The sequence below is a fragment of the Tauraco erythrolophus genome, chromosome 4, assembly GCF_009769465.1.
Source record: "Tauraco erythrolophus isolate bTauEry1 chromosome 4, bTauEry1.pri, whole genome shotgun sequence".
NCBI lineage: Eukaryota > Metazoa > Chordata > Aves > Musophagiformes > Musophagidae > Tauraco > Tauraco erythrolophus.
In genome coordinates, this window is record NC_141468.1 from 59120095 (window position 1) to 59147405 (window position 27311).

The 27311-nt window shown below is 39.8% G+C and overlaps 1 protein-coding gene across 12 annotated transcripts in view; it reads right to left on the reverse strand.

Annotated features, from left to right (window-relative positions):
• The window catches only part of TNRC6B (trinucleotide repeat containing adaptor 6B), a 115964-nt gene that overhangs the window by 20863 nt on the left and 67790 nt on the right, over positions 1-27311 (reverse strand). For 10 of the 12 annotated variants that reach the window (XM_086611053.1, XM_086611051.1, XM_086611048.1 and 7 more), the window contains 7 exons: positions 24390-24411; positions 22385-22729; positions 13899-16229; positions 12459-12617; positions 8944-9122; positions 7623-7697; positions 6415-6460 (listed from right to left, as the gene is read on the reverse strand). In XM_086611053.1, coding sequence (XP_086467179.1) covers positions 6415-6460; positions 7623-7697; positions 8944-9122; positions 12459-12617; positions 13899-16229; positions 22385-22729; positions 24390-24411 — 3157 coding nt within the window. The remainder of the gene's footprint in view (positions 1-6414; positions 6461-7622; positions 7698-8943; positions 9123-12458; positions 12618-13898; positions 16230-22384; positions 22730-24389; positions 24412-27311) is intronic. The other 2 variants (XM_086611057.1, XM_086611056.1) reach the window with 1 other exon arrangement.

The following is a 27311-nucleotide window of genomic DNA, read 5'->3' on the forward strand; positions in this document are numbered from 1 at the left end:
CTACAACCTTATCGTCAGCCAAGTGCTGACTGAAGGAAAAGTTTTTTTACCTTGCACACCGAACTGCTGCCAAGGAACTTTTTTTGTTCATATTTGGCACATGTAAGGTATCAGACATGTATCGTTACGCTGAAGTAGATGGAAAACATCTTCGTTTTAAAATATGGACGTGATAGAAATGAGCTTTATTGGTATTTTTAGTTTTAAATAATTTCATTTAGCAGTACAGATGGCCTTTCCAAGAACAGTTTAAAAAACCTGTCACTGCAGTTAACCAAATCTATGACTCTTCCAAAGGAAGTTGGTGACAGATAGCCTACCACAGACAAAACACTTAAGTCTTTATCAAACAGAGTAGATTTCTTATCACTCTTATATCTTCAAAATACTTATCTGTTCCTCAAAAAAAGCTTCTCAAAGTCAGCATCTCTTGTTAATGTCCAATCACAACCTATTAATATTCATAGGTATATTATTGCCAAGAACCTATGAATTCAACTACTACAACTACAAACAATTACATTGTTTTTTCTTGCTTTCAAAATCGAACTAGTTTCATCCTCTCAGCTGCTTTAAATATCATTTACTAAAAAAACACTTGACAAACCACCTACATATCTTGGTTTGTAACTGGAGTTGTACTGACCTGGAGGAGCTCACTCCTTTCTAACATATCCTAAAAAGCTAGAACTGGATCTGCAAAAGCAGTCACACAAAATGTCAGGTACATGTCAATCCTGTCAATACATCTAACCACTATGCACAATGCCAGCAACGTGCGACCAAAAAAGCTTGTGTGCTTTAATTCTAGACAGGAAGCCCTGTCCATTAGTTGCTTGAAAAGAAACTGAAAGCGAGACAGAGTTGCATCACTATCTGAAATGAAACTGGGTCAATGCCAACATATGATGACTAAGCCACAGAAACACCCTTTTGTCTCCAGTTATTCTGATGATCCAATCAACTCTTCAAACATTAGTGAATGATGTCTTGTAAAATAGCTTGTTAAATAACATGTAGAGCATTAAATAGCACCTTTAAAGGCTTCCAGCATAGATAAGCATGCCACTTAGTGCTGAGGCAGCTGCTTAAACATCAGTATAAACAAGGCCTTGCTAAGAGAGATGATAGCATTCATTTATCCTGTTCACAGAAAATTCCAGTGCAACCTTGAAAAATGTTGTGTGAGTTTATCTTTTGCACTTGCCAACAAAAGCTACAAAATGATGCAGGTAGATGAAGACTAGCTTTACCTTGCACAGTACAAGACAACTGTTAAAATCTGAAAAGTTTGGATTTTACCCTCTTCAGTAGGCAAGAACACTTGTGCATGAATAAATATGAAGCCCTGAATCCTCTACATGCAGAAATGTAGAACAGGTTAAAAGTCCAATCATCTTCATAAAATAAGAGACTCCATCAGTACTTGAATTTTTCCCCACTATTAACAGCTGTGAGAAACACTGAAAAATGCAAAATGAAACAAGACCTTGGAAAATGACATTCATGCTCTAGTGAGAAAAAAATCTATTAAGTAGATCTCCCCCATCACATGTACACAGTTCAAGAGGAAAAAAAAAAAGGAAAAGAGAGCATTTCATACAAATAAAATTATATAATGTGATCCTGTTCTGGGAGATAGGAGACAAACTGCTGTTGAGTAGCTACCTAAAACATTTGCAAACAAGAGGCTCAATGTGGTGAAAATACACACATCCAGGTGTAACCCAAACAGGAAAAATATCGTTTGAAACATGTTTCCTGTTTGACCACAAACCCAAAAACATTTAAAATATACTAATTTTATACCTTTGACATAAATTTACATCATTCAACCCTACTGAGCAAGCACACGCCCTTAGTTATTGAGGTGTTGCACAGGAATGCTAAATTAGGTTATGGCTTTGTAACATATTTACAATAGACAGCTGCACGAATTGCATTTGAATCAATAGAAATCGGAAATTAATTCCCCAGTCTTTACAGGAGATCTGAGAATTCAGTGATCTGCAGAGGCTGCAATTAATACCTTAAAAAATAAAAAGACAAAGGTGGTTGTCAACCAAAGGGAAGGAAAAGAAAATATTACGTGGTTCTGACAAGCTACTGTAGCAGACTTCATGCCTCAGGACTTACATACTAGGAGATATTTTAATAGAAAAAAAGTTGTATCATTTTCAAAGTAAAACAAGCTATCCATTAAAAGGATTTGATAGAATTAAAAAAAAAAAAAGAGGAAGTATATCTGCCTCAGGCACGCTATTGATCCATCTCTTCTGTCTCTTGGTCAGTAAATAAAAGTGTCACTCCAGCACCTTGCAAAAAAAAGAACACATTTTTCCAACAAGGAGATTGAGACCAATATACTAACATTACTTGCTGACAACTGTACCTGTTTTACGATGGGTGATGATCCAACCCAAGGTGCTCTGTGCACACCAAAGCCAAAGTTTTCTTTGGTATGTGTGGTCTCCAAGCACAAATTTAACTCTGAGATCGATGTACGTTTATCCATAAACTGGAAAAATATCATGCTGGGAATTATCTAGTTAGTAAAACCTGGTATGTTGTAGTCCTGACTGACAACCAGTTGGACAAGCCTACCACATAAGTAAGTCCAACTTTTAAGGTTTACAAGTAGATACAGGCTGAGCAAAACAGCTTATAGTTTTCCACAAGCAACTGCCATAAGCAACAAGGGCAAAACTGTTAAGCAGAGAAGTAACAGAAAAGCCTCAGGAAGATCTGCTACATTCTTAGTCTTTGAAACAGAACACAAGCTATAATAAATGCCTCCACCTAGGACCAAGGATGCCACCATTAATGGACATATTAAAATTAAAGAAGTGCAACATATCAGAACTAAGTGTGCAACCTTTCTGCACCATTTTCACAGGTTATTCTGAGTGTCAGCCATCTCTCCTCAGAAGATCTGATAGCCCTAAGGGCCTAAAGTTCTAAAGGATCCAAAAGCTTAATTTGTAGTAAGAGAGCTATAATTAGCATAATCCAAGCTACCATTCTTTTAGTTTGTATATTCTTAGATCTGTTCTTGAACAGCAGCATCTGAAGGCAGATGAGAACTGAACATCCAAGAAGAGGACTAATCTCTGACTAGCCGATCTGTAGAGAAGCATGATATAATCAGAGCCTGAATTCTACAGAGGCTGTATGAGGCCAAAGTGGAGAGATTAAAAAATTCTATCACCTTCTCCCAAACTGCGTTGTACTATACAAATGCATGCTTTAACATCTCTTACTGGGATCCCTAAGTATTTAGACGAAGAAAGCAATTTTGAAAAAAATTAATTTCTACTTAATCCTCTACAAAGTGTAATACATGTTTTAAGAACGTAGTGAATTCTAAGCTGAGACACACTGCAGCTATTTAGACTTGCATTAGACTATCAAATCTGGAGTTAGTATTAGATGCAATTAAGTCTTGACTACCATAACTCTGCCTTTGGTACCAACAAAGATTGATGGATATTCCTGATAAAAGAAGTTTTTTTGGTTGAGAAAATTCCAACTACAGCATCACACGTGATGCTACAACAGTGGTAGATGAGGAAGTACTAAAGCTGGTGACAGCACTGGTGCAATGAGGGTCAACATCAGCGCAGACATCTTGCAAGGCATAATATTGAAATAATTTGGTCAACAATACTAGAAAGGCATGGAAAACGTATGGCAGAGTCAGAACAGCACAAAAACGGCAATCATACACAATGGACAGTTTCACTAGAACTGCCTCCTGTAGTCCCTAAAATCTACTATTCAAATCAAGAACAATTATTTACACTGCTTGCATTTGCAGGGCTTGAACTCATGCTATCTAGTTTTCCACTGCCACCAGAAGCCCCCACAGTATAGATTCAGTTTCAATCAAATGGCCATTCTATCACTAGGACAGAGGACACATTAGAGGACAGCGGTATCTACTACTGGATTAGTTTCTGGGGTGGGGGCAACACATCAGACTAGTCAACTGTCTTGACATCTGTAAAAACATAAAACTGAAGGTGCTATTTATCCCAGAGTTGAACAAAAAGCTCTTGCTACTACGTCCTTCCCTACTGTCACTATTAGATGTTGAGATGCAAGAAAAAAAAAAAAAAATCAGACAATGAAATCAGTCAAAAGTTGCCACAAAGACAGGATCCAATGCACCAAACTGTAGATGTATATGATGCTGGAAAGTGAGATTACTTGATGCTTAGTACACAGTCAGTCATAGACTGGAACATCGTAAGTTCTTTGGCAGGTAATATCTCAGAAGTAAATAGATTCTATCCTTGATGTGGGATACAGCCAACTTCTATTAGACCCACACTATTCTAACTCACAGCAATGAATTTCAGATCTTATTTTGAAATTAACTGTACTTGACTTGTAAACATCCATTTTAATTGATCCAGAGTCTCCACAGACTTGTGACCTGACACAGAACTACTTTGCAGGTGGTTCTTCAGCGATACCACCACAGGATCATCAGTAATTAATTCAACTGACAGGAAATACAGAAGTCTCCCACAGGAAATTTAGAACCACCAGCAGAATAAGGATTGATTCCAGTCAGTCACCTCTTCCTGCCAGCTCTCCCTTCTTCGCAAGCCCTTTGTGTCCTTTCAGCAGCATGCTGTGCCTGTGCGCATCCGTGTTTCAGTTGAGGTAGGAACTTCTGCTATTACGCAGAAGTAGCTGGAAACAAGCAGCTTGGTGGCAGGATGTTTTTAAACACGAAAACAGGTAAAACAGTTATTGTTCAACTGCAGTACTGAGATTCTCAGTACTACTCACATGAGATTAAGAATCAATGGCGTCAACACCATCATAACAAACTTGACTTGCACGATACAGGGACCTCTTCTAGACAGAGAAGCACTACACATACTTCTCTGGAGCCAACAGGGAATACCTCACGTACACAGGAAATTCACTGTTTTAGATGACAGCAGAGAATACAACTACCACTTCGATATATCACTCTTTGGAACAAGAATTCCAGAACTCTGGCTTTTCACATTATAACTAGGAGGAATCTGAGGCCTCTGACATTCCTGACAGTTATAGAAACAGGATGAACATCTCATTCTAAGATTAGATTAGATTTCGATTAGATTAGATTTAAGGAAGAAACTCTTCAGTACAAGGGTGGTGAGACTTTGGAATCGATTGCCCAGAGAGGTTGCAGATGCCCCCTCCCTGGAAGTGTTCAAGGCCAGGTTGGACGGACCTTTGAGTAGCCTGGTCTAGTTGAGAGGCATCCCTGCCCATGACAGGGAGGTTGGATTAGATGATCTCTAAGGTCCCTTCCAGCCTATGCCATTCTATGATTCTATGATTACTGTTGGGTTTGTAGCAGCAATGTCCTTTAAGTGGATTAAAAGATCTGTCTTTGTAGCCACAGACATGAGATGACCTTTCTGCTTCTGTAGATTTTGAAGAATTAAAAACTGAACAAAAGTAGTCTCTAAAACAGGAATGAAACACTCTTCTCCTTTGTAAGTATCAAAGACTATCCTGTACAAGTTTCTACCCTTACTAAGCCCTCAAAGACTGGATAACAAATAAAATAAACAACCGGAACAGCAGATTTGGATCATCTCTTTTTTAACATATACCTTAGGAACTTTGTAGAGAAACCATCTCAAATGGCAGATCTCAGAAACCTGTGGTATTTCTATTGCAATACCATGATAATGAATATTCAGAGACAATTTGGAGAAGAACAGAACACAAAACTGTATCGGATTTTGAGATCAAAATTCTGTCCCAGTTCACTACTTAGTTTGCCAAAGAAGAAAGTAATGACAAATTCAAACATGATTAAATGGGATTAATCCAACTGGTCAATTCCAACTCTCATTTAGGATAGTGTTTTCCACACAGCCCATCCCACTTCAGCTGTGTAATATTTGTGGTGAGGTGATCAAGAGTGAAAAATCTAGTTCTACTGAGCAGTAACTTGTAATAGCCTGAGGCAAGCAACTGAAGAAATCAACAAAAGAAGATATTCTCTTCCTTCACATCATCTCTAGGGAGCTGTGGTAATTGGGATGTCCTACTGTCAAGAGCTAAAACAGTATTCCACCAAATGAAAAGCAACTTTTACTTTCTTTAACAGTAACAATGAATATAAACTACAAGGATCAAAACAGTCTTATAGGACGTCCCTTCCACAAGTTATAGCTCTGTTCTGTATGGGTGTACATCGCAATACTGCATATCAGCTTTAGCTATGTAACTATTCAAAGACTACAGCCAAGATACCGGATATTGTAACTCTGTCCTCCTATTACGTGCAGTGCTAAAAGTAAGGATCACACCTTTTTGAAGCACAGCATGTCATTCACATAAAAATACTGCACATGATGTCATCTTCCAAATGCATTTAAATAAAATTATACGCACCTACAGACAAGTCCATCTTACTGCCTGGAATGTCCTCAGTTTGACTCTGGGGGGGGAAAAAAAACCAAACTGTATCAGTTCTGACTGTTTCAGAAAGCAGCCCTTGATGGGTAAAGGTGGAATGAAAGAAGGACACGCTTGTACCAATAAAAGCTTTATGTTAAACTAAAATCAAATATAGGGATTCCTGGTATCACTCTGGACACACTTCATCTCAACCCCCTAATGCTGTGCGTGGCAAGTGTTCCATATGAAACCAGACACATGAACGCACGCAATGGACGGAGAAAGACAGATAGACAGTTGCTCTGTGAAATGAACCTCTGTCCTCATGTTTCAGTGGTCAAGAGACGAAACACTGAAAATGGTGGCCAAAACGATAGCTCATCCTCAGGACCTGTCAAGACATCAAATCTTGAAATGTGCTGCCAAGTTATTCATTAGTTGGCAGACTGGAACAGGGTGTTCCCATAGCTTTCAGAAGCATCTACAGTCTAGCACACTGAATTTGAGCTTAGGAGCCAATGGACATTGCAAACTAATCCTAGTCATGTCAGTGACAGTCTCTGCAGCCCTGGACTTCTCACAGAACTTTTTTTTTTTTTTTGAAAGGTACTTTCCTGCAGATCTGTCTTTTCTCTCCATTATGTGCTATTTTATTTATTCACTTTATCAATCAGTCTTTAAGTACTGATGTATAATAAGCCCTTTTTGTATTAAAAAGGCTCTGCTGCACAGTATTTAAAATATAAATAGCCAAGACAGACACAGGACTGTAAATCTCCTTTTCTGTTATGTGGCTGAGATTCAGAATGAATTGTCTTGGACTAATCACAAATATCTGACACTACAGCCGGGAGCTGAGGCCTCTACCTTGAGCGTGCTAAACAGTAAGTTATGAACATAAAAAAAAAAAGCAAAAAACTTAAATCTTATTACTTGCAAGGAAACTGCAATCTCAGAACAACAGCTGTCATAAAGTAGGTTTGAAGAGTCAAAGTACATCTTGAGTTTTTCTGAGAAGCTGTTCTGACTAGCAAAGAAGTGCTGAACACCCAGTTGTTACAGGTATTATAATCAACATGTCAGCATAGCAAGTGCAGATAAATAAGTAGTTACGCACTGTGAAACAGCTGATCTTTTGACTTGTTTGAAGCTTACTGCTTTTTTTACAAAGTTGGATTTTATATTTTAAAAAATTTACTTACTAGCAAGCCCATATTTGAAAACTGTTTGGATAAAGGGTTCATCCACGCATCACTATTTCCTCCTTTTAATGAGCACTGAAGAGAAAAAAGAGACAAAAATAATTTTAAGCAGCTTCTTGATTTCTTAAATCCTGTTTTATCTTTGAGGTGCACAAGTGTTGAATGAAAATCCTGGTATCTGAGAAATTAATCTCCTGAACAAATTACTTTAAGTTTTTACATGGTTGGAAACAATTATGAGATACTTTTTTTCTTTCCTCTCTCAAAATTGTTCGTTATTAGGTATACCAAACTGGATGAACACTTTCCATGTCGAATGTTTATCACACCTCCAGTTTCCTGGAATCTGGAAAGCTCTGTGAATGTTACTGTTTTTCTTTCCTCTGTTACAGTTTAAAACATTCTTTAATCCCCCACATACAGAGGTGGATTTCTTCCTTGGCTTTCTTCCCTTTAGTATGGTTGCTCTTACACTAGCACCGTGCTGACCTGGCTCTCAATTTGACCTTACTGTAATCTACAGGTGATCAAAAGCAAAACTGAACATAGTTCAACAGAAGAGATACTGGTAAGAAAAAATTTTTGACAGCTGCTTTGGTGCTTAAAAAAGCTTTAAGCAAGAAAAAAGTTCATGAGAATCATTGCTGCAAAATAGGAATCTTAAAACTCCATACCATTTCACAACAGTATTTCCATGTTCTAGGAAGCTGCTCTGCACTTCCCTTTTGACTCTACCCTACCTATTTGATTAGAAGTAGACAAAGCATAGTCCTTCTAATATTAATACAGTACCAAGTGTTACTGTACTAGAGAACTTTAACACAAACAAGCCTTAGAAAGAAATTCACTCGGGACTACAGCCAAGCTCCTGCTCCTGTTTAAGGCCAAAGGTCAGTCACAACAAACACAAGTCAGACTTAAATCCAACAGTCAGTAGGAATAAGAAGTGCATCTGCCAAAGGGACTGTGGAATCCAAACTTCAGCAGGCTATGCAAGAAGACCAGCAGCAGCCTAGCAGAAAGAAGTGTCAACAAGAGGAGAATAGCCTTGAGATACTTATTGCTCAGTTTCATTTAGTAATGGCTCTGCAGCCTACCTACCCAAAGAATTTGACACCTACTGGCAGATATATTAGTCACAACAGGTGTAATACATTAAAACAAATCCAGAAACCTCACATTTTTTACACTGTTGTATCAGGCACCTTTCTAGCTGAATTCTGTAATATCTTTTTAAAAGAAGAACTGTTATAATGCTCTAACATATCAGTTATACCGCTTTCAGACAACACAGTAGTTATGAATCATTCAAGCATTTTACCTTCATTTGTGTTTTCTTTCCTCCTTGCCCCCAGCTTGTTGAGTTGTGGGAGGAACTGCTTCCCTGAGAGCCTGCTGTGTTCCAGACTCCTCCCTCCTCCTCCTCTTCCCAGCTGGAATGACGTGTTCCTGTCACTGGCCCATCACTCTCTCCCCAGCCATCTTGCATAGATTTAGAACCTTTAGAAAAAGAAAAAAGCTCAAAAGCAGTCTACAATACCATGCAGCTGGTGACTTGATACTGCAAGATTAGCCGAGATCATCAGAACCTCAAAGGAAGGGGGAGGGGGAACGCGTCTTCATTCTAACAGCTGTAAAAACTTGCACATGAATCCCAAAACCCAAGAGATTGGGTGGCATGTAGGCATGTCATGTTTTGCAACTATTTTAAAGCAATGTCAAACCCTTAAAGATATAATAGCCACAAGGACCTCTTCTCTTACACAGATACAGCTGCATTTGGGTTCCTTTAAAAGGCAACCTATTATTTTCTCATGTAAATGAAAGACTTCAAGAACACTTAAAAACCAAGGGTGCTGAGGACTATGGTTCAGGTGGTTTATCAATTCTTTCCTCTCTTCCTTCAAAACCTTAACACTTCCCTTGCATTATACTCTTTCACAAAATTACAGAAACAAAGAACTTTAAGGAATAACAACTAAGTAGAACCTGAAGGAGAGGATCTGACATTGTACTCTGGTATGTGTAACAAAAAAAGTAGTTTAATGTGGAAAAAACCCTCTACTTGAATTCTGTTCTTAACAATGTCACTAAAAAGACTTAATAGAAACTGTGTAAGGAGAGATGCCGTCACCAGAAAGCTACAACCATTTCATCATATCAATTCAGACTAAGGACTTTTCCCTGTTGGCATCTTTTCTTGCTGTTACTCTAGCACCAGCTGTCAGGCAACTCAGAATTCTAACCTCTACTGACAAGCCAACAAGAGCCCAAATCTTCATCTTGTCCACTGTTCAACTGCTCTCCTTCCTGTTCTAACTCTTCATTCTGCGTATTTCTTCTTCAAGCACTTATCTCCTTTAAAAAGGATTTCCATATCATCACCTCTTTCATAACTAATTCTTCAATTGTCTGGGTTTTGAGTATGGAAATCAGAGATAAGGATATTAACACATACAGCACACAATCTGCATATAAAAGGTCAGGAACTGTTATTAGTCTATCAAGGGGACCTCTACCTGGATCATACCAAAAATAGGTACAGCAGCATTTCATGGCAGTTTAAGAACTACCTTAAAATTAACCATAAAGAACAACTTCACAGGAAACAAAACTTTGAAAAGCATATTTATTTGTGTACCAAAACTGATGGCTGCTTAGGAAACGTATTGGTCCAAGTGTAAAAATCTACCTCTTCACCCTTTAATCATGCTACTTACGTGTAAAAGGCTACATTTCAGGATTATGACTGCAGAGTCAAAAACTTAATCTGGATATGTAACAGATGGGGTAGTTCCTGCAGCTTTAATTTATTTCCGGTCACAGTTTTAAATATAGATAAACTATGATCCTGGTTTTAACTACATGACCACAGATTATTTTTCTGCATTGACAGCTCTCAGGTCTGAGATTCTTGAACATGAATCTGGACAGTGATGTAAAGACAAATTGTTGGTAAGATTCCCGCTTCATTTTCTGCATTTGTTGAGCAAGAAGGCACAAATAGCTACAGTAAGCAAAGGGAACTTTCAAGATGAAGATAAAATAATGACGTTACAGAAAACTAAATGTATTCCTACTTCTGCCAGAGAATTCCTATGCAATGCTGGTAAAACTACAAAAAAAAAAATTTTTTTTTTAAACAGGTAGGCAATGAGCTATGTTTCCTTTCTTTCTAAGGGTCTAAGCTCTTGTTTTCTTTTCCAATCACTGCTAGTCTCTGTTTCCTGTCCTTACCTTCAACCATAAATTATGCCTTTGCAAGGTCTTGGTCCCAATTTCTTCTTCCAACTTATCCAAGACATTAAATACTTCCCCTTACTCCACTGAATTATATAGCTTTCTTCTTCATTCCTTCTGGGTGCCCATTAGAAAGGAGTTGAGAGAGCAGTCACAGAACACAGGAGAATGAAGATCTCAGCTCTAAACACTGGTGATCTACTACACTCCAACGTGATATAATTGTCACAGGGAACTCCCTATATTTTGCTTCTCTAGAGCTGCGGACAGCTTACATGCAAAGTTGTACACATATGCTGCAGCTATTTGGTTACGTCACACATGCAGGTCAGCTAGGACAAGCAAGTGACCATGCGTGGTCTTTGAAGACTATCTCAAGTATTAACATATCCATAGAATTTGCAATGGGTCAGAGGGTCTTAGTTTGGTCATATTTAGGTGGCTTTTTACAGATGAAAGAAGAGATCCATCTAAAAAAAAGTCTAGCATCCTGAAAGGTGTCAAGTTTGTGTGGTAGGTACAGAAAGCACTACAGCCATCCATGAAAGGTTGCTATAATGTTAACATTAAGGAAGCAATGCTTTTTTCCCAGTTTTGTTTCATAAATGGCCAAACTATTTAATTAGGAAGGGAAGGAGAATGACCCAACAGTATAGAATCTGTATAGAGCATTTCATTCCAAACAATTACATGTTGCAAAAGCAACTTGTAACCAGAAATAGTTTTACAGTGGGTATCAGTCAAGTTCAGTTACAGTCATGTATAATCAGTATTTCCTACTGAAAACTTCCTATCCAAACATTATTAACTTTGGCTTTAACGTCGCTATGCTGTATCAGCAGGTGATTGCTTTTGTTTGTTGTATTTTCATTAAAAAAAAAAGCGTAATGAAAATTCTACAAACAGCTTACATCAGCAGGAATAATTTCCACAAAAATAAAACTCTTAATACAGCAAAATTGTAACTTCAAAGTACATTTTTAAATAGATTTCAACAACATCTCATTCATGAGGAACACAGCTGTAGGTAGGTAATATCCAGAAAACAGTTATCGATTTAGGTTCAACCACAAAAGAAAGTTCAGTTCTTAAGAGTTATAATTTTCCACACTCATACAATAAAAAAAAAAAAATGCATTCGAAGGCAAGCTGCATTACACCAAAGCATAGATTACCATGTAATGGCCTGCATGGTGAAATTTGTCTGTACTGTGCATTCATTTTTCTGATTTGATCAGAAAAAGTGATTTATGATGTAATAAGTTTATATGCTAAGTAACAAGTGGACAGTTGAAGAAGAAAATTTTTTGAGAAAAAGACACATTTCCTCACTTAGATGCTCTAATGTTTCAACCCTTCCACAAATTGGAGCTGACCATCTAATTGCTTAGTTAAGAAAATTTTCGTTACCTTAAAAGACAAAGCTGCAGTCATTTGTAAGCACTTAATCACTCATCCCTCAAAACCTTACATGACATTCAACATTGCTTCTAGGCCTCAGATAACAATTCCTCCATGGGTGATCTTTATGAAATGGTGAAACGCTAAAAATTTTCAGGACCACTGCAAAGAAACCAGTATCTGGCCTATACTCACTAGATTTCATGGCATTCGGGGCGTTGGAAGGTGCATTCCCCCAGCCTGTTGTCGATGCTCCTGTATCATCTACTTCACCCCACCCGGGACTGGTTTCATTTGGCTCACCCCAGGCGGACGTACCGTTATCTGGAGCAGGTGGAGTGCTTTTGCTCCAGACTGCACAAAGGAGAAAGAGTTTTCATTACAGACCATTTAGACAACAAGCTACCTACTGCAGTGCAGCACCACGTCATTAATCTACTGCTTCCTTCTTTCAGTTGAAGACTTTAGGTTCTCAATAGCATGGGTGCAAAAGAATTGACAACTGTTCACATCAAACTTAGGAGCAGGCACTGACCTCCAGGGATGAAAAGGAAGAGAATGCTATGATGAACAATATTCTTCTGCCAGGTTAAACATGAACCCCAGATCTAATGCTGTCCTCCTACCCTAACTAACTCTGGGTTTTCATATACTGAAGAAAGAATAAGGACATATTTGAAGTACGTATTAAAACAAAATAGTATTCATTAAGGTATTTCTGAGCCAGAGAAGAGATTACATAACAGTAACATCTTAATATATTTCCAGGCTATGTAATTTTTTCTCTTGTCTTTATTTCAAAGAAGAAAATATTTTGCTAAGTATTCTTTATCATACAGCAGAGCCAAATTGAGATAAAAAACCTAAATCATAGATTTGCTCAATTTCAAGTGTTAACTGAGTGTTTCACAGCAAAAAGTTTTTGACTAAAAATAAGCAAGAATCTCTCCGCGTTTCTCTAATAATTAAACATAAAAAATGTGATTTAGTCTGGAGAAAAGGAGGCTCAGGGGAGACCTTATTACGCTCTACAAACAACCACCTGAAAGGACGTTGTAGCAATGTGCGTGCTGGTCGCTTCTCCCAAGTAAGAAGTAATAGGAAATGGCCTCAAGTTGAGCCAGGGGAGGTTTAGATTGGGTATTAGGAAAAAATTCTTCACTGAAAGGGTTGTCAAGCATTGGAACAGGCTGCCCAGGGAAGTGATTAAGTCACTATCTCTAGAAATATTTAAAAGACACGAGATGTGGCACTTAGAGACATGGTTTAGTGGTGGACTTGGCAGTGTTGCCTTTACAGTTGGACTCAATGACCTTTTTTCCCAACCTACATGATTCTATGATTCTATAATTCAAACTCTTCTTCAGAACTCAGATTGAATATGCAGATTTGTCAGCTAACAAACATTTCATTTTACCGGCAAGCTGACCAGTATTCAGATCACAGTTACTGATGCACAACAAGCAGAAGACTGATTGATTCAAACTTTAAATACAGAACCAAATAGTCAAATAAGAAATTGGATTTCTTTATGGAACAAAACTATTAGAAATCGGAGGCTACATGAGTATCTCTTGTGCATTTAGGTTACATTCATATATACGAGCTTGTTGAAGAAAGGAATGGGACTAGTACCTGATGCTTGTGATTTGCTAGTCATTGGAGTAGGCAGGCTCTGCTCCCGTGGGGCCTGTCCTCCTTGTGAGTTCTTGTCCCACAGGTTCACATTCTTGTAGTTATAACTGCTAGGATCTCCCCATGCCGAAGTGCCATCATCAATATCCATTTTTCGACTGATTGACTGCGGAGAAGGTTCTTCCCAGCCACTAGGCTCCTCCTCTTTAGGGGCAGCTGGCTGTGGTCCACTGTTCCAGTTTGGGTTTGGAGGTCGCCCATTACTTGGAGTTTGGGGTGGTGGACCCCAGGAACCAGAAGCCTCCTGCTGTTGCTGCTGGTGCTGCTGCTGCTGCTGCTTGTTCCAGGAGTTGGGTTGTCGACCCGTCTCATTCCATGTTGAAGTTCTTTTACAATCATCCCATCCACCCTTTGAAGCAGCGCTTGTATTTGCACCATTACCCCAAGTTCCAATCTCATTTTGCCCACCTTCACTCCAACCAGACACTGGCTTGTTTCCTGCACTTTCCCAGTTGCTGTTTTTCGTTTGGTCAGCTTCCTCTCCCCAACCGTTCTTTCCAGAAGACCATCCTTGATTAGGCTGCCGTCCACCCCACCCCTGATCCTTACTAGAGCTGTCATTCCAAGAGGAAGATGATTTCTCTTCTGGTCTTCCTCCTCCCCAATTAGAAGAATTGGGGTTCTTATAGTCATTCCATCCTCCAGTATTTTTGGGGTCCTTCCACTCCGTTGGGGTTGAGAGCTCACCCCATCCAGACTTGATTTGATTGCTTTGGCTGGGTACATCGCCCCAGCCCCCTGAGTTCTTTGTCTGTGTGGCAGAGCTCTCCCACCCCTCAGTTCCTTTATCAGACTTCCCCTCGGGCCGTGGCATCTCTTCAATATCCCATACGGTATCTTGCTTAATTTGAGTTTGGCCCCAGCCAGTGTTTGAAAGCACTCGGGGGTCCAAATCAGTCCTGCTCAGCAAAGTCTGCAAGACTGCCTGGCAATCAGGATGCGTAGGCCTATACGATCGGCGTCCAGAATTATGACTGTCACTACTTCCTGCCTTATGGTTGCTTCCAGTGCTTTGACCTCCAACTTCACTTCCCGCAGAGCTGGAAGATCTTCCCCAACAGGGAGCCTGGGAATTGCCTTGGTTTTCAGGAAGAGGGTGGCCTTTTTGATTGTCCCATGCTCCAGTGCTAGAATTTGGTTGGTTTGGCCCACTCCATTCTCCAATCTTCAGTTCATCAGACCCAGACAGCTGTTTCCATTCTCCCTGAGAGACCCCAGATGTTAATTTGTTCCCTTCACCCCATTTGCTTTCATTTGCATGCTGAGGGCCAAAGTTCCAAGACCCACCACCCGTAGACCGGTTATTGTTATCCCAAGAATCACTTCTTGACCCATTAGGTTTTTGAACAGAAGCTCCTTTCCAGGAGTCCTCTCTATCCTTTCCATTGTTCCCATGGTTTCCAGAATTGCTCTGTCCAGAGACTGTGTCAGTTCCAGAAGACCCCCTAGCTGTACCCCAAGATCCAACACTCCCAGTCTTTCTTTCTCCAGTGCTTTGTGAAGGGGTGTCAGTGCTCCTGGAAGGGTTCCCCAAGCCCATTTCAAAGGGCATTCCCTTATTCTCCATAGGGTTTGGTGAACTTAAGTTCAAGGAGTTAGTGTTTCCATTTTTTGGTCCATCAGTGTTATGAATTTGAGCCTGTTCTCTGCCAGAGACAAAGTTAACACCCGCATTTTCCATCTTTGACTGCTGTTCCCTAGAGGTCTGACCTACTGTGCTAATCTGTGCATTGGAGCTACCACTATCAGATTCCAAAGTCCCTTTCCTAGAATTACCCTCTTGAACCAGTGCCGGCCAAGCAGATGGGTTGCTATTTGGGTTAAAGTTGCTGAAGCCAGAACCGGGACCGATTCTATCTTGTCCACTCAAGTTCCTCCAATTACCTAGTCCATTGTTACTCTCGGCAGCAGGGTTGGAAGATTGAACAGATTTAGCCTTGGGATCAGATTTCCAGGCCCCAAGATTACATTCGTTTCCAGTGCTTCCAGACTGGCACTGGCTTCCTTTTCCTTTGTTACTAGTGGTGCTTCCTGGCAGAGTGTTCTTCTCCAAGCCAGGGTTCGAGGCACTGTTGTTATCGGTGGTGTTTTCGGAAGAAGACTCAGCATCTTTGCTGGCAATACAAGGCCACTCTTCCATGTCAGACCCGTCTACAATCACCTTGTCCCAGATGTGAGTTGGGTTGGCGTTGGTGCCGCTGTTGGAGGAGGCTCCAGGACCCCAAGTGGAATTTGCATAATTTGAAGCAGCAGCACCTCCAATTGCTGAATCTAAAATAAAAAAAAAAAAGGAACAAAAAACCCCACACCCAAAAAGGTTATTAATAATCTGTATTATTCACAAGCACTGAACATCACATTTTTGATACCACTGATTACTGTTTTCATGAATAAGATCCTTTCCCTCAAATGTGTAACAAAGTTGCTTTGAAAGAACATCAGGCTGGAAAAACACTGTTGAAAAATAATGATAAAAACTTCTTTCAACAAAAAGGCCACAATCATTTTGTAGGGATTTGAATTCACTGTTGACTCACTACTTCTGCTAACAGTCCAGCTCATGTTCAACACAATAATTATAACCCAGTTAATGAACCTGCAGGGTCATTACTGATACTAGTTGTAGACTTTCCAAATACACATTTAAAAATCACACTATATATAGAACAAGAATGCGTATGTGCACACATTCACATGCATATGTGTGTACACAGTCAGCTGCTGGCCTGCTACTCAGTTGACTCAAAGGAACTACAATTTCTTACAGATCAAAAGACAAAACACTGAAGACAAAAACTAATGAATATATAAAGCTGAAGAAGTCTATCCTTCAGCTTCGAATAGCTTTTTCAAGTTGATTTTGCTACTAGGAATTTCTTTCAATCCTTTACAAAACAAAATTATTTCCAAAAGTTACTGTAAATAGGAAGAGTCCAAAGCTACATAAATGACAATATCTATGTAGTAATGTGCAAGCTGTGTTCACTATGTAATTACCCCACATTCGTGTCACTGCTATATTGACCCTAGAAACCACAGTCTGTGGTTTTGCGAGCAGCTAAGCTGAACTCTCTGCCACTGGATGGAGGCTAGTATGAGATATCATTTTTCCTTCTCTCTCTCTCTCTCACCAGCTCTACTACTTCAAGTTCCCCAAGTTTCACCTCTCATTTGTGACAGTTCTGGTGCCAGCTAAGCACTTTTAAGTCAATTATAGTCACTAACTGAACACCAAACTGTCCACTTTTTGATGGGTTAGTTTTTTGCTGGCTTCTCACATCGTACAGGGTAAGCTGCAAGCTCAGGGAGCTTTGCAGTCACTATAAGGAAATTAGCAGGATGAATGACAATGAATAGGGCCCCTTTCTTTTATCTGTGGTGAACTTATTACGTCCTATGTAGTATGACTTCACATGGACAAGATATTTGTGTATTGTTTTAAAGAAGACAAATTAACACAGTGCCACAATGAATGAAGCCTATGTCAGCGCTGGTAGCATGATGTTTACATATATGCAGACATGTTATCATCATCATTTTAAAACATCAGCCAAGATTCCCTTGCCGTCGACATAATTACTTCTGATCCTCTAAATTATTTAAAGTCCATTAGTACTTCAGGGTTGTTCTCCATATATGGTTTCACTCATTTTTCTATGTATTCTTAATACCAAGGGACCCTAAAGTACCCTCACCACAAATTCCCAGCGATGAAGACTAAACACTGTCCCTTCTACAAAACCATACACTGAACCCTAATACATTAGTCCTATTCAGTTATCCCACTCAAGCAGTTTAACTTATGTTGCAGAGCGTAAAGTTCATAGTAACATCTGCATCTGTGCTCAATACCTGAATATACATTGTTACTACCAACACCAGCTCCAATGACAGCTTCCATGAAAATAAGGCATAATGACCCCCCAAAAAAAAAGATTCCCCCTCCCCTCCAAGTACCTATGTTATACATTCAAAAGTGAAGACCACAAGTTCTGGTTGCTAATACTTTTAATAAAAGATGAAGGGATCAGCTTTCAGTGCCTGTCTCAGGCTTTCAGTTCATTAGCTTAACCAAGGAACATCCACTGAATGCCTTTCAGATTCCCCTTCATTGCAGGCCACCAGTAAAGATCAAGACTTCAAAGCAAGGTTAGAACTGTCTTGTAAGCTTTGAATACTGATGAACAAAGTTCGTCTTCATCCACTAAACCCTAGCCATCAAGATCCAAAAGACCAAGCAGTTCCCATGCACATTCTGCTCCTTCTGTTGCCTTAACCTCAAGTGCAAACTTAATAAAAACAAGGAATCGTGACACTCTACCGATATTTATATCTGGCTATCCTTTTAGTACACTAAGGAATCTTTTTTCTTTCCCCCCAGTTTAAAAACTTTCTGATCAGACCGATCACAGGAATAGGTTAAGAAGGACAGCCAATGACAAGTTCAAAAGACTGCAAGGTGGCTGTCTTTTGAACTTAGCAATGATTCAGCAAATGAAGGATGCATAGGCAGCTATGCACTTAGCGAGATCTTCACATGGGTGATTTTAACAGACCACATTTCATTTCTGTGAAGACATTCTGAAAGTATTAAGATTGGGATGCTTCCTAACGTAGTCTACTAGGACACAATTTAATAGACTGCTTTGTAAAACCAGCCTCCCATTGCTATATTTGACAGTGGCAACAAAATCTTCACTATTTATGGGTTTGTCTTAAGATAATGAGTAAGAGCTCCTGGTTCTTAAACCTTTTATTACTAAATAAGGTTCATTTAATAATTCTTAAACCTTATTAAACGTTATTCCTTAATAACGTACATGCTAAAGATAATAACACAATTTTCTGATCTGACAGAAATAAAAAAAGTCACCAGCAAATGACCACTTTTAAGGATGAAAGTATGGAACTGAAATAAGTCAAAGTACTGAAACGGAGTCCCAAAATGAAGATGCGGTTTTGCTGTGAGAGGTGGTGGTGATTCTTGAAGGGTATTATAACTATTGAAAGACTTTCACCAACAAAATGTAATCTTGTTTTCCAAAATTGCCTTGTGCATCCTGAATATCATTGGTAGTGAAAGAATTATATACACCATCCTCCACCCTAACCCCCTGTCTGTATTCTATGAGGCAATAGTAAATTCGGGGTAATCTTTCAGGCAACTAGAGTTCTGCTGTCTTACAGAAGCATTTAAATTCATGTGGAAAAAGATCCATGTAAAGAAGGATTACATATGGACTTTTTGTAATAAAGCCTCACCAGCACCAACTGTAACTGTCTGTAACAAATGTAACAATGCAAAGGAGTAAGTAGGCTACATGATTTTCCCCTTCAGGAACCTGCTTTCGTTTCATGTGTGAAAAATTAATCACAGTATCAGTGCAAAGTGCCTGATAGAATCGGGCCCAATCTGAAATCAAATTTGGAAACAGACAGGATCTCAGATAGGATTAACGATGTGCAAGACTGATAGCAACACCAGACTTCCGTAAGCACTTTGATGGAGCACCCTAAAGTGACAGCCCTGGCCTTTCTCTCGTCCACTTTCTCTCTCCCACTCCTCTGGCACACCTACTCCTACATGCTAGCACGTATGTTCCCGCTGATATTCAGTGAGTTGAACTGGTAAATCACCCAGACTGAAATTAGCATGGGTTAATTTTAATCCAAGTCAGCTCCCCAGCCCAGTTAACTGTGTTATGGTACAGAAACTTGGATGGGATGAGGCAGGTCTGAAGGACCCATACGATGGGGTTTTGGTAGCAGAGGAGGGGCTGCAGAGATAGCCTCTGTAAGAAGCTGCAAGAAAAGGTTTCCTGGCTACAAAACCAGTCTGACTGGCCTCTGGCCAGGTCGGACCCCTGCTCTCTTCAGGCCAGGGCTGAGACAATCAGCACCTCTGCAAATTCCCTATTTAAGAAGGGGACAAAGAAGCCCGAACTAGGCTGGACCTACTGTGAAGAGAGGGGGAGGCAAGGGGCTGGCCCCCAGCCTCCCAGGCAGGTGGCTGCCTGTGCTGGGCCAGTGCCACTGAACTGGACATGGCCGTGCTGGTGTGACTTGAAGAGCTCCAAAGCTCCCGGGGTGCCCGCTGTGGGGAGTTTGTCCTGCCGGGACTGCCAAGTTTCATGGGGCCCAGCACAGCTGTAGCGGAGAGAGGACTGAGATCTTAGAGAAACGGCTACGCAGACACCAACGTCAGTGAAGATGGAGCAGGAGGAGGTGTGCCAGAGCTGAGATTCCCCTGCAGCCCATGGTGAGACAACAGGCTGCCTCTCTGCAGACCATGGAGATTAATGGTGGAGCAGAGATCCACCTGTAGCCTGCAGAGAACCCCAAGATGGAGCAGAGATGCCTGCGCCTAAGGGAGGTCGTAGATTGTCTCCGTGGGAAGGACACCATGCTGTTGGAGACTGATGACAAAGAAGAGATGCATTTGAAGTCCGTGGAGGACCCTGTGCCAGGGATTAATCTGATAGGTAAGGACTGCATCCTGTGGGAAGGACCTCACATTGGAGAAGCCTGTGGACTATTTCAGCATAAGGAGGGGACTCAGTGAAGCAGGGGAAAGAGTGTAAGAAGTCCTCCCTCTTTAAGAAGGAGCAGCAAAAATAGCATGTGATGAACTAGACTGGCAGCTCCCCCATTCCCTGTCGTCCCCCTGCACTGCTGGGGAAGGAGGTAGAGCCCAGAAGAGGAAGGAGTGGAGGGAAGGTGTTTTTAAGATCTGGCTTTGTTTCTCCTAGTCCTCTCTGAATGAACTGCTAATGAATTAAATCGATTTGTCCCCAAGCCAGGGGTGGGGGGTAGGGAGAGAACAATGTCCGTTTGCCTGGCCAGGGGCCAGGCTGTGGTTGGTGGGTGCTCCCTCCCTGTTCTTATCTCAACCCTCAGGCCTTCTGTTACACTTTTAATCCTCTCCACCTCACTGAGGGGGAGCTGCTGGTTGGGCTAAACCACTGGGCTAAACCACGACAGAAGCCTCTGAAGTACTTCAAAACGGTCCTCAGAGTACATCTAACAGCAAAAGAAAATGCTCTTCACGAGAAATTCTGAAAACTTTTAGAATGTTCACTACCATAAAGGCTCCTTTGTCAGTCTACTACAATCACTGTGAAGGTATACCAATGCTGACACAATACTATGATTTTATATAGTCAAAAGACTTTGGGGTGGCTTTTTTTCCCCCCTCTTCATCTTTCAGGTGTTTTATCAAAATCAGCCATCTCCAAGAGATTTGTTTTTAAACTGATTAGCTAAAATCTTGCCATTGTAACTTGAAATTCACTCCCTTATTAAATAGGGAACATCAAGACAACAAGATAAGTGATTTGTCAAACAGAGATTTACTACAAAGGAATTCAAGTACTAAAACCACAGAATAACCAAAATTATTCATTTTCATAGAATCTTTTTTAAGAAAACAGCCATCTCATCTAGCTTACTTGATTCTGGAGTTCCAAATCACCTCTGAGCTTTTTCTTCTGAACCATACAGAACTATGAAGTTCAGCTCTCCAAGACTGTGGTAAAAACCTCATCCCATTAATCTGGCATGGTTTTCAAAGGCAAACTCATACATAGTGGTATCATTTCCTTGTACTAACATTCAAGCATTTATTATTTCTTTTTTAAACACTTTTTTGGTTAGAACTGAAGTTGTCTTTGATTCCTCAGATCACTTAGGTTTTTCTTTAGAAGACAGATGTCTTGAGTGGAATTTTGTTTGTTCTATATCGTAACTTCAGAAGAAAATATTACAATTACTACAATTACCCAAGGGTCTAAACATAAACCAGGAGCAGTCAATTTCCCCATGCTCATAAAACAATTAATCTTAAAATCCATTTATTTTCTGATATTCGAAGTGAACAGAAGAGCAAAACCAAGACAATCACTAGTTTTTTATAAAAAGGCTTATGTAAGGAAGAAAAAAAAAGATTACTACTAAAAAAATCAGGAGCGAAAGGATCATCCTGCTATTTCATCGGATGAGATATGACAGACACCTGTCATTTTCAGACCTGATATCTACATGTCTGTTTTACCAGATCATATTAAAAATGTGACAAGATAGGGAACTCATGTCACCAAAAGAGCTATTAAGAACTACTCCATTAAAACCATAAAATGCCATCTGTTTATCCCTGCATTGTCTTTACCTTGCTGCAGTCTTGAGAGCATTACAGATCTGATTTAAATCACCCAAAACATATTTTTTAAAAGTTAACCCTCTTCTTGTTCCATCTAGTAGTAAAAATTGCATCCATTGCCTCTAACAGCAAAGTCAAGTCTATACCCTAAAATAGTAGAAGTTCTCCTAAAGCAATCTGAGGAGTTACATTCTATAATGATATGCTTATGCACAATTTCAGTGATCCCTTTCTGCCACACACACACGTTCACTTAATATTATTTACTTGCCTGTTGCAGTCCCACTGTCGCTCTGCAGCAGTGCTCCTGTCACTGGTTGTGCGTTGTTTGGGTTTGCTCCTGGTGCTGTTGGAGGAGGAGGCCCTGCTCCACCCCCAAGGAGCATACAGGATGGCGGAGGGGGCTGCCCGCGTTTCAGTAACACTTTGTGGTCCTGCTGGCAACGGAATCGCGGCGGCACCTCCCGAGGCATGTAGCGGGCGGCGCTTGGCGGTTGTCCGTTCGGCACTGCCACCCTTTTGGCATTGTTGCCACCATTGACTGGTGGCGATGGAGAGTTGCCAATTGGGCTGGCAGCCACTGGTTGGCTTAAACTTGGTTTCGTCACTTCGGGCACTGAAAAACAGGAAGAATGAAAATCAGAAATTTTTTGACTTAAAACCAGTGTCAGTCACCAGAACTCACTGCGACTCTTTCCTTAATAATTTCATCCTTCTCTGAAATACTGTGCAACTTTAACCGTATCATAGAACAATTGACTTAAAGAAGCAGAAATAAGCAGTAGTAGCAAACCTCTTACTTCCATGTGCAACTTTGTACCCCAGGATGAAACTCTAAGCTCAGCAAGTATTTCACTCTCAGCTCCAAACTTATTGAAAACAAAGTTGGCAAAGAATACCACCCTTGGCAATGAGTCATTTTAAAACATGAGGAGTCAAATACAACTGTCTTCCCTCCAGCTCTGTTCCCTGATCTTCAATTGTTTTTTTGGATTGAAGATCCATAAAACATCACCCTTATAGGAGATCTGAAATCAGATCCAAAGTTTTCACCTGCTTACTAAACTACATGGCCACTGTTAAATCAAAGAAAAAGGGCGAAAAAAAACCCAAACAACCCCTCTCTTGGACTCAGAGTTAACAAATTTGAGTACTCTGTACTACTCTTCAATAAGGCAGTCCACATACAGTGTTTAGGCTTGCATAAAGTTTCCCCAGCTGGTCACCAAGTGCCCCTATAAGCAAGGACAAACTGCCTTTGAGGGCTATTACGCATTGGAGAAGAGGAAAATCACAAACAAATCCTTGAGGAACTAATGCCACCACAAAATTTGCTTAAGAGGCCCTAGCCTTGTGACCCCTTACTTACATTCTCCATGTGCTTTTTATGAAACAGAGTAAAAGAAATTCCCAGCCAGGCACCTAGAACATGTAATTGCTAAGCCATCAGACTCTAAAAGCAAGGAAAATTCAATACATCTACTCTAGCCTTTGATGAAGATTAATTCAAGAAAGGGACGTCCAGAAACCCCTCACCAGCAAAGTGAACATTATCAGTAAAACTCTTCCTCCTACGAATGTGAGATCAAAACAAGTGAGTCTCTCTTTGGCAACATGAACACATTATTCCCCACATTTTATTTTGATAAGGGTTTTCTGATTTCTTTATACAGGCTTCATTGTCCCAAACCCTCAAAAAGGTATTGTTAACTGTAATATCAAGTTACTATCTTAGTTCTTGTCTGCCAATAATGGCATTTTCCCTACACAATTTTTAGAAAACAGACACACAAATCAAGATTAAATATATTTTTAGATCAGCTAAATAAACTTAACTTTCAAGACGCTCACTCATCACTCTTGCCTTATCTGTTGGACTTTTAGGTGCCTGAACTTCTCTTAAGTTTCAATAAACAAGTCATTTTCACTCATTTTTGTACCTCACCATAAGCAGTACTTTCACTGTCTTTCATTCCATTTATACAGGTGGCTTCAGTTTTTACTTACTTGTCTAAAACCTTTGCAAAACAAAGGCTAAATATTTCAGCTAACCTATTTTATCCACAATTCTCACTCCCTCTTCAAGTATTCTGATGCTGACAACATGGAGTTTTAGGGTCTCCATTTTAATCACCTCAGCTTTTACTTCTTCTGAATACAAATCTTCAGTATTTCATCTTGACTCATAATCCCCCTTCCTTTCCAACAGTTTTGATTAAGATCCAAGTTCTGGCTCAAGTCTATAAAAAGTACTCTTTAGGATCAAAGGTTCTTACCTTTGGTTTTTTGATCTGTGACCTGCAAATGAAGAGCAAGAATGTAAATAGAGTTTTAAGGACCTCAAAACAAACATTGAACCACCTTACTTTATGAGCAACAAGATCAGTATTTGTTGCATGAAAATAATCAGCTGATGAACTACAAGTCTAAACAGTATTCCTAGTCATATAGATGAAGTTTTCAAAAATACTACCCTTCCTCCAATACCTTTGCCTGATGCAAAAGTCCCTGGCAGAAACAGTAATTACTTCTACTCATGATGATTTTTATTATTCACCTCCCTCCTCATCCCAAACATGGACTTCCAAAGTACAAATAAACATGTGCTATAGCACTACAGTTTTTTCAGATTTTGGAGGTGAAGTATTACAGTTAAAGTGCAACAAAAACTGCCTTCTGTGAGAGTATCCTTATAGCAGACTGCTGGGGCTAGCAATGGAATTCCCACAGGAGTAACTGCAGGCGAGTAGCAGTCTGTGTCTCTGCCATCTTCTCATTTCACCTTTCCCAAGACATCTCCTCCAAGGAGAAAAATTCCTAAACGTTACTGGATTCATTGTCACAATTACAAAAAGTACCAGTGATACCTATATAAAGCACGAAACTTCAAAATCTCTTGAACGCAATAAGAAGTTGATTACTGAAGTAAGCCATCTTGCTGGCCAATGTACTCCATGTGGTTTTGCTGTGCTCCACATTTTTTCAGCAACACAGATTTCAAGCTACAGTAGAGATAAACATACCACTGGCATATTCTCTGGAATCATGTGTATTGTAGCATGTTTTGAACCTGTCAATCGAGTTCCACTACACAATAATGGAAAAACCCTAAAGATCATCATGTGTCAGGCTCTATGACACCTATTCTTAAATGAAATTGCTGAACTAGTCCATAATTCTGGAAAGCACACAGTGACAGTATAGAATAAGGAAAGCACATGTAAAAAGCAGTTTATTATTTAAACCAATCAAACCAGAACTCCTTTGTATGGTAAAGGATAAAAAGACAAACGGCACTGAATTGCTATGGCATCATTTACTCTGCAAAGACCAACTCTGCAATATGCAAAGCGGAACATTCACTATAATCCAAAATCTTAAGTGTCATAACTTCACAGAATTATGTAATTCAAAAGTCTCCAAGACACTAAAAATACACCTGTACCAAAACTGCATCTCTACCAATCCACACATCAATTTTTACTTCACTTATGAAAAATCCCATATGCATCAAACTACGTCTTCTTCTCTAACAGTTAAAAATTCTGTTAAGCGCTTAAGTGACTCTGATGTTGCACTACTAAAGGAAGAGGGGGGAAAAAAACATTCATTAATACAATCTGGTAATACTGACAGGTTTCCTGAGTCAACAGTAAATATGTTCAGTAAAATTAGTAACTTGTCTACTTAAAAGAACCCCATTTTACCAAACCTTAAAGAATTCTACATGATAACAATAGTTTGCTTTAGGGAAAAAAAAAAAAAATTACTTCTGCCAACACTGCATCTCTCTCCTAGTCAAAACGATCTGGTTTGTGATTTTTTTTTTTTTTTTTTTTCACATCTAGAATACAAAAGCTGAGAAAACATAGCACTGTCTCAGATTTACAGCTGTCTTTTCTCTGTGGGGAACCTATAGACATCAGCAGGGCAGGAGCAGCTATAGTGAATGGGCAGGTGGAGTCAAACTCAGCCTTCCGACAAGCTACCAAACAGCCCCTGGGATGCCAACCACAGGAATCTACTCTGTGAATTTGCTTGCATAACTTCTGTTGAAGTGATTTTTTATTTTACTTTTTTAAGTTTCAGAAGATCCAGATAGAAACAACTGTTTCATGTTGTATAAACTCTGTCTGAAAAAGGTACCCCCGAATCATTACTGCTTATTTGTGGGAACATCATCACAATCACGAAGAACAAACACATACTATGTTCTGTCCGTTCGGTTGCCTGCTTTGCTATTCCTAGATATCTCCAAGTATTACTATTAAGTTTGGTCTCTAGGAGGTTAACTTACTTAGTGCTCACCTCTCCCAAGATTTTGGCAAAATATTGTAACATTCAATCATATTGAACTTAGTAGGTGAGAGACCACACATGAAAGCTGGCAAATCTCCTTTGTGTTCAAAGCACCAATTCCTCAGTAAATACTCACAGACAGCACTGTTACCAAGATGATCAGGACAATCTTTCCAAGTTTCTCTTGCATCACTGACTATCAACATGTAATCCTCAAGTCACTAGCCTTTATTTACCAGAGTCTCCTCCCGGTTCCTACACATACTTTTTGTACTCGAACATTAAACAGCAGCAACACTGAGGCAAAAACACTGAAGGAGTTACTTAATCTGTAACTACTGATCTTCTGCAGCAGTACTGGGTACATATCAATACAACGGCTGGATAAAGACAACAGAAATACACCAGTCTATCTGCATCTAATAGACTGATAGACTCAAATTGGTGAAAAAGCCAGATTTGAGAAGATGATGGATAAGCCAAAATTTAACTGAAATCAGTGCTGGCTGTTGTCAGCAGAAACCTACAGAATCTAACATAAAGTAATGTCTGATCTTTTGTAGGACCAGTTGTTACTCAAGCAACTGAAAAACAGACTAGTGAAAGAAAGTAAAGCCTTCTGCTCTCAATTTTGCATAATCATTGAGGTTGAAAGAGACAGCCTCCGGAGATCTAGTCCACAGTTCCCACCCCTAATCCTCACCCACCTCCAGGAATCTCCCCAACTCAAAGCAAAGTCATCAAAACTAGACTGCACGGGACCACGTCCAACTTGTTTTCTACCATCTTCAAAGACAGAGGCACAACCTCTCAGGGAAATCTGTTCCAGTGGCTGCTCAGTCACACACCTGCACAAAACTGTCTTTTTATGATTAAGTGGAATTTCCTGTATTTCAATT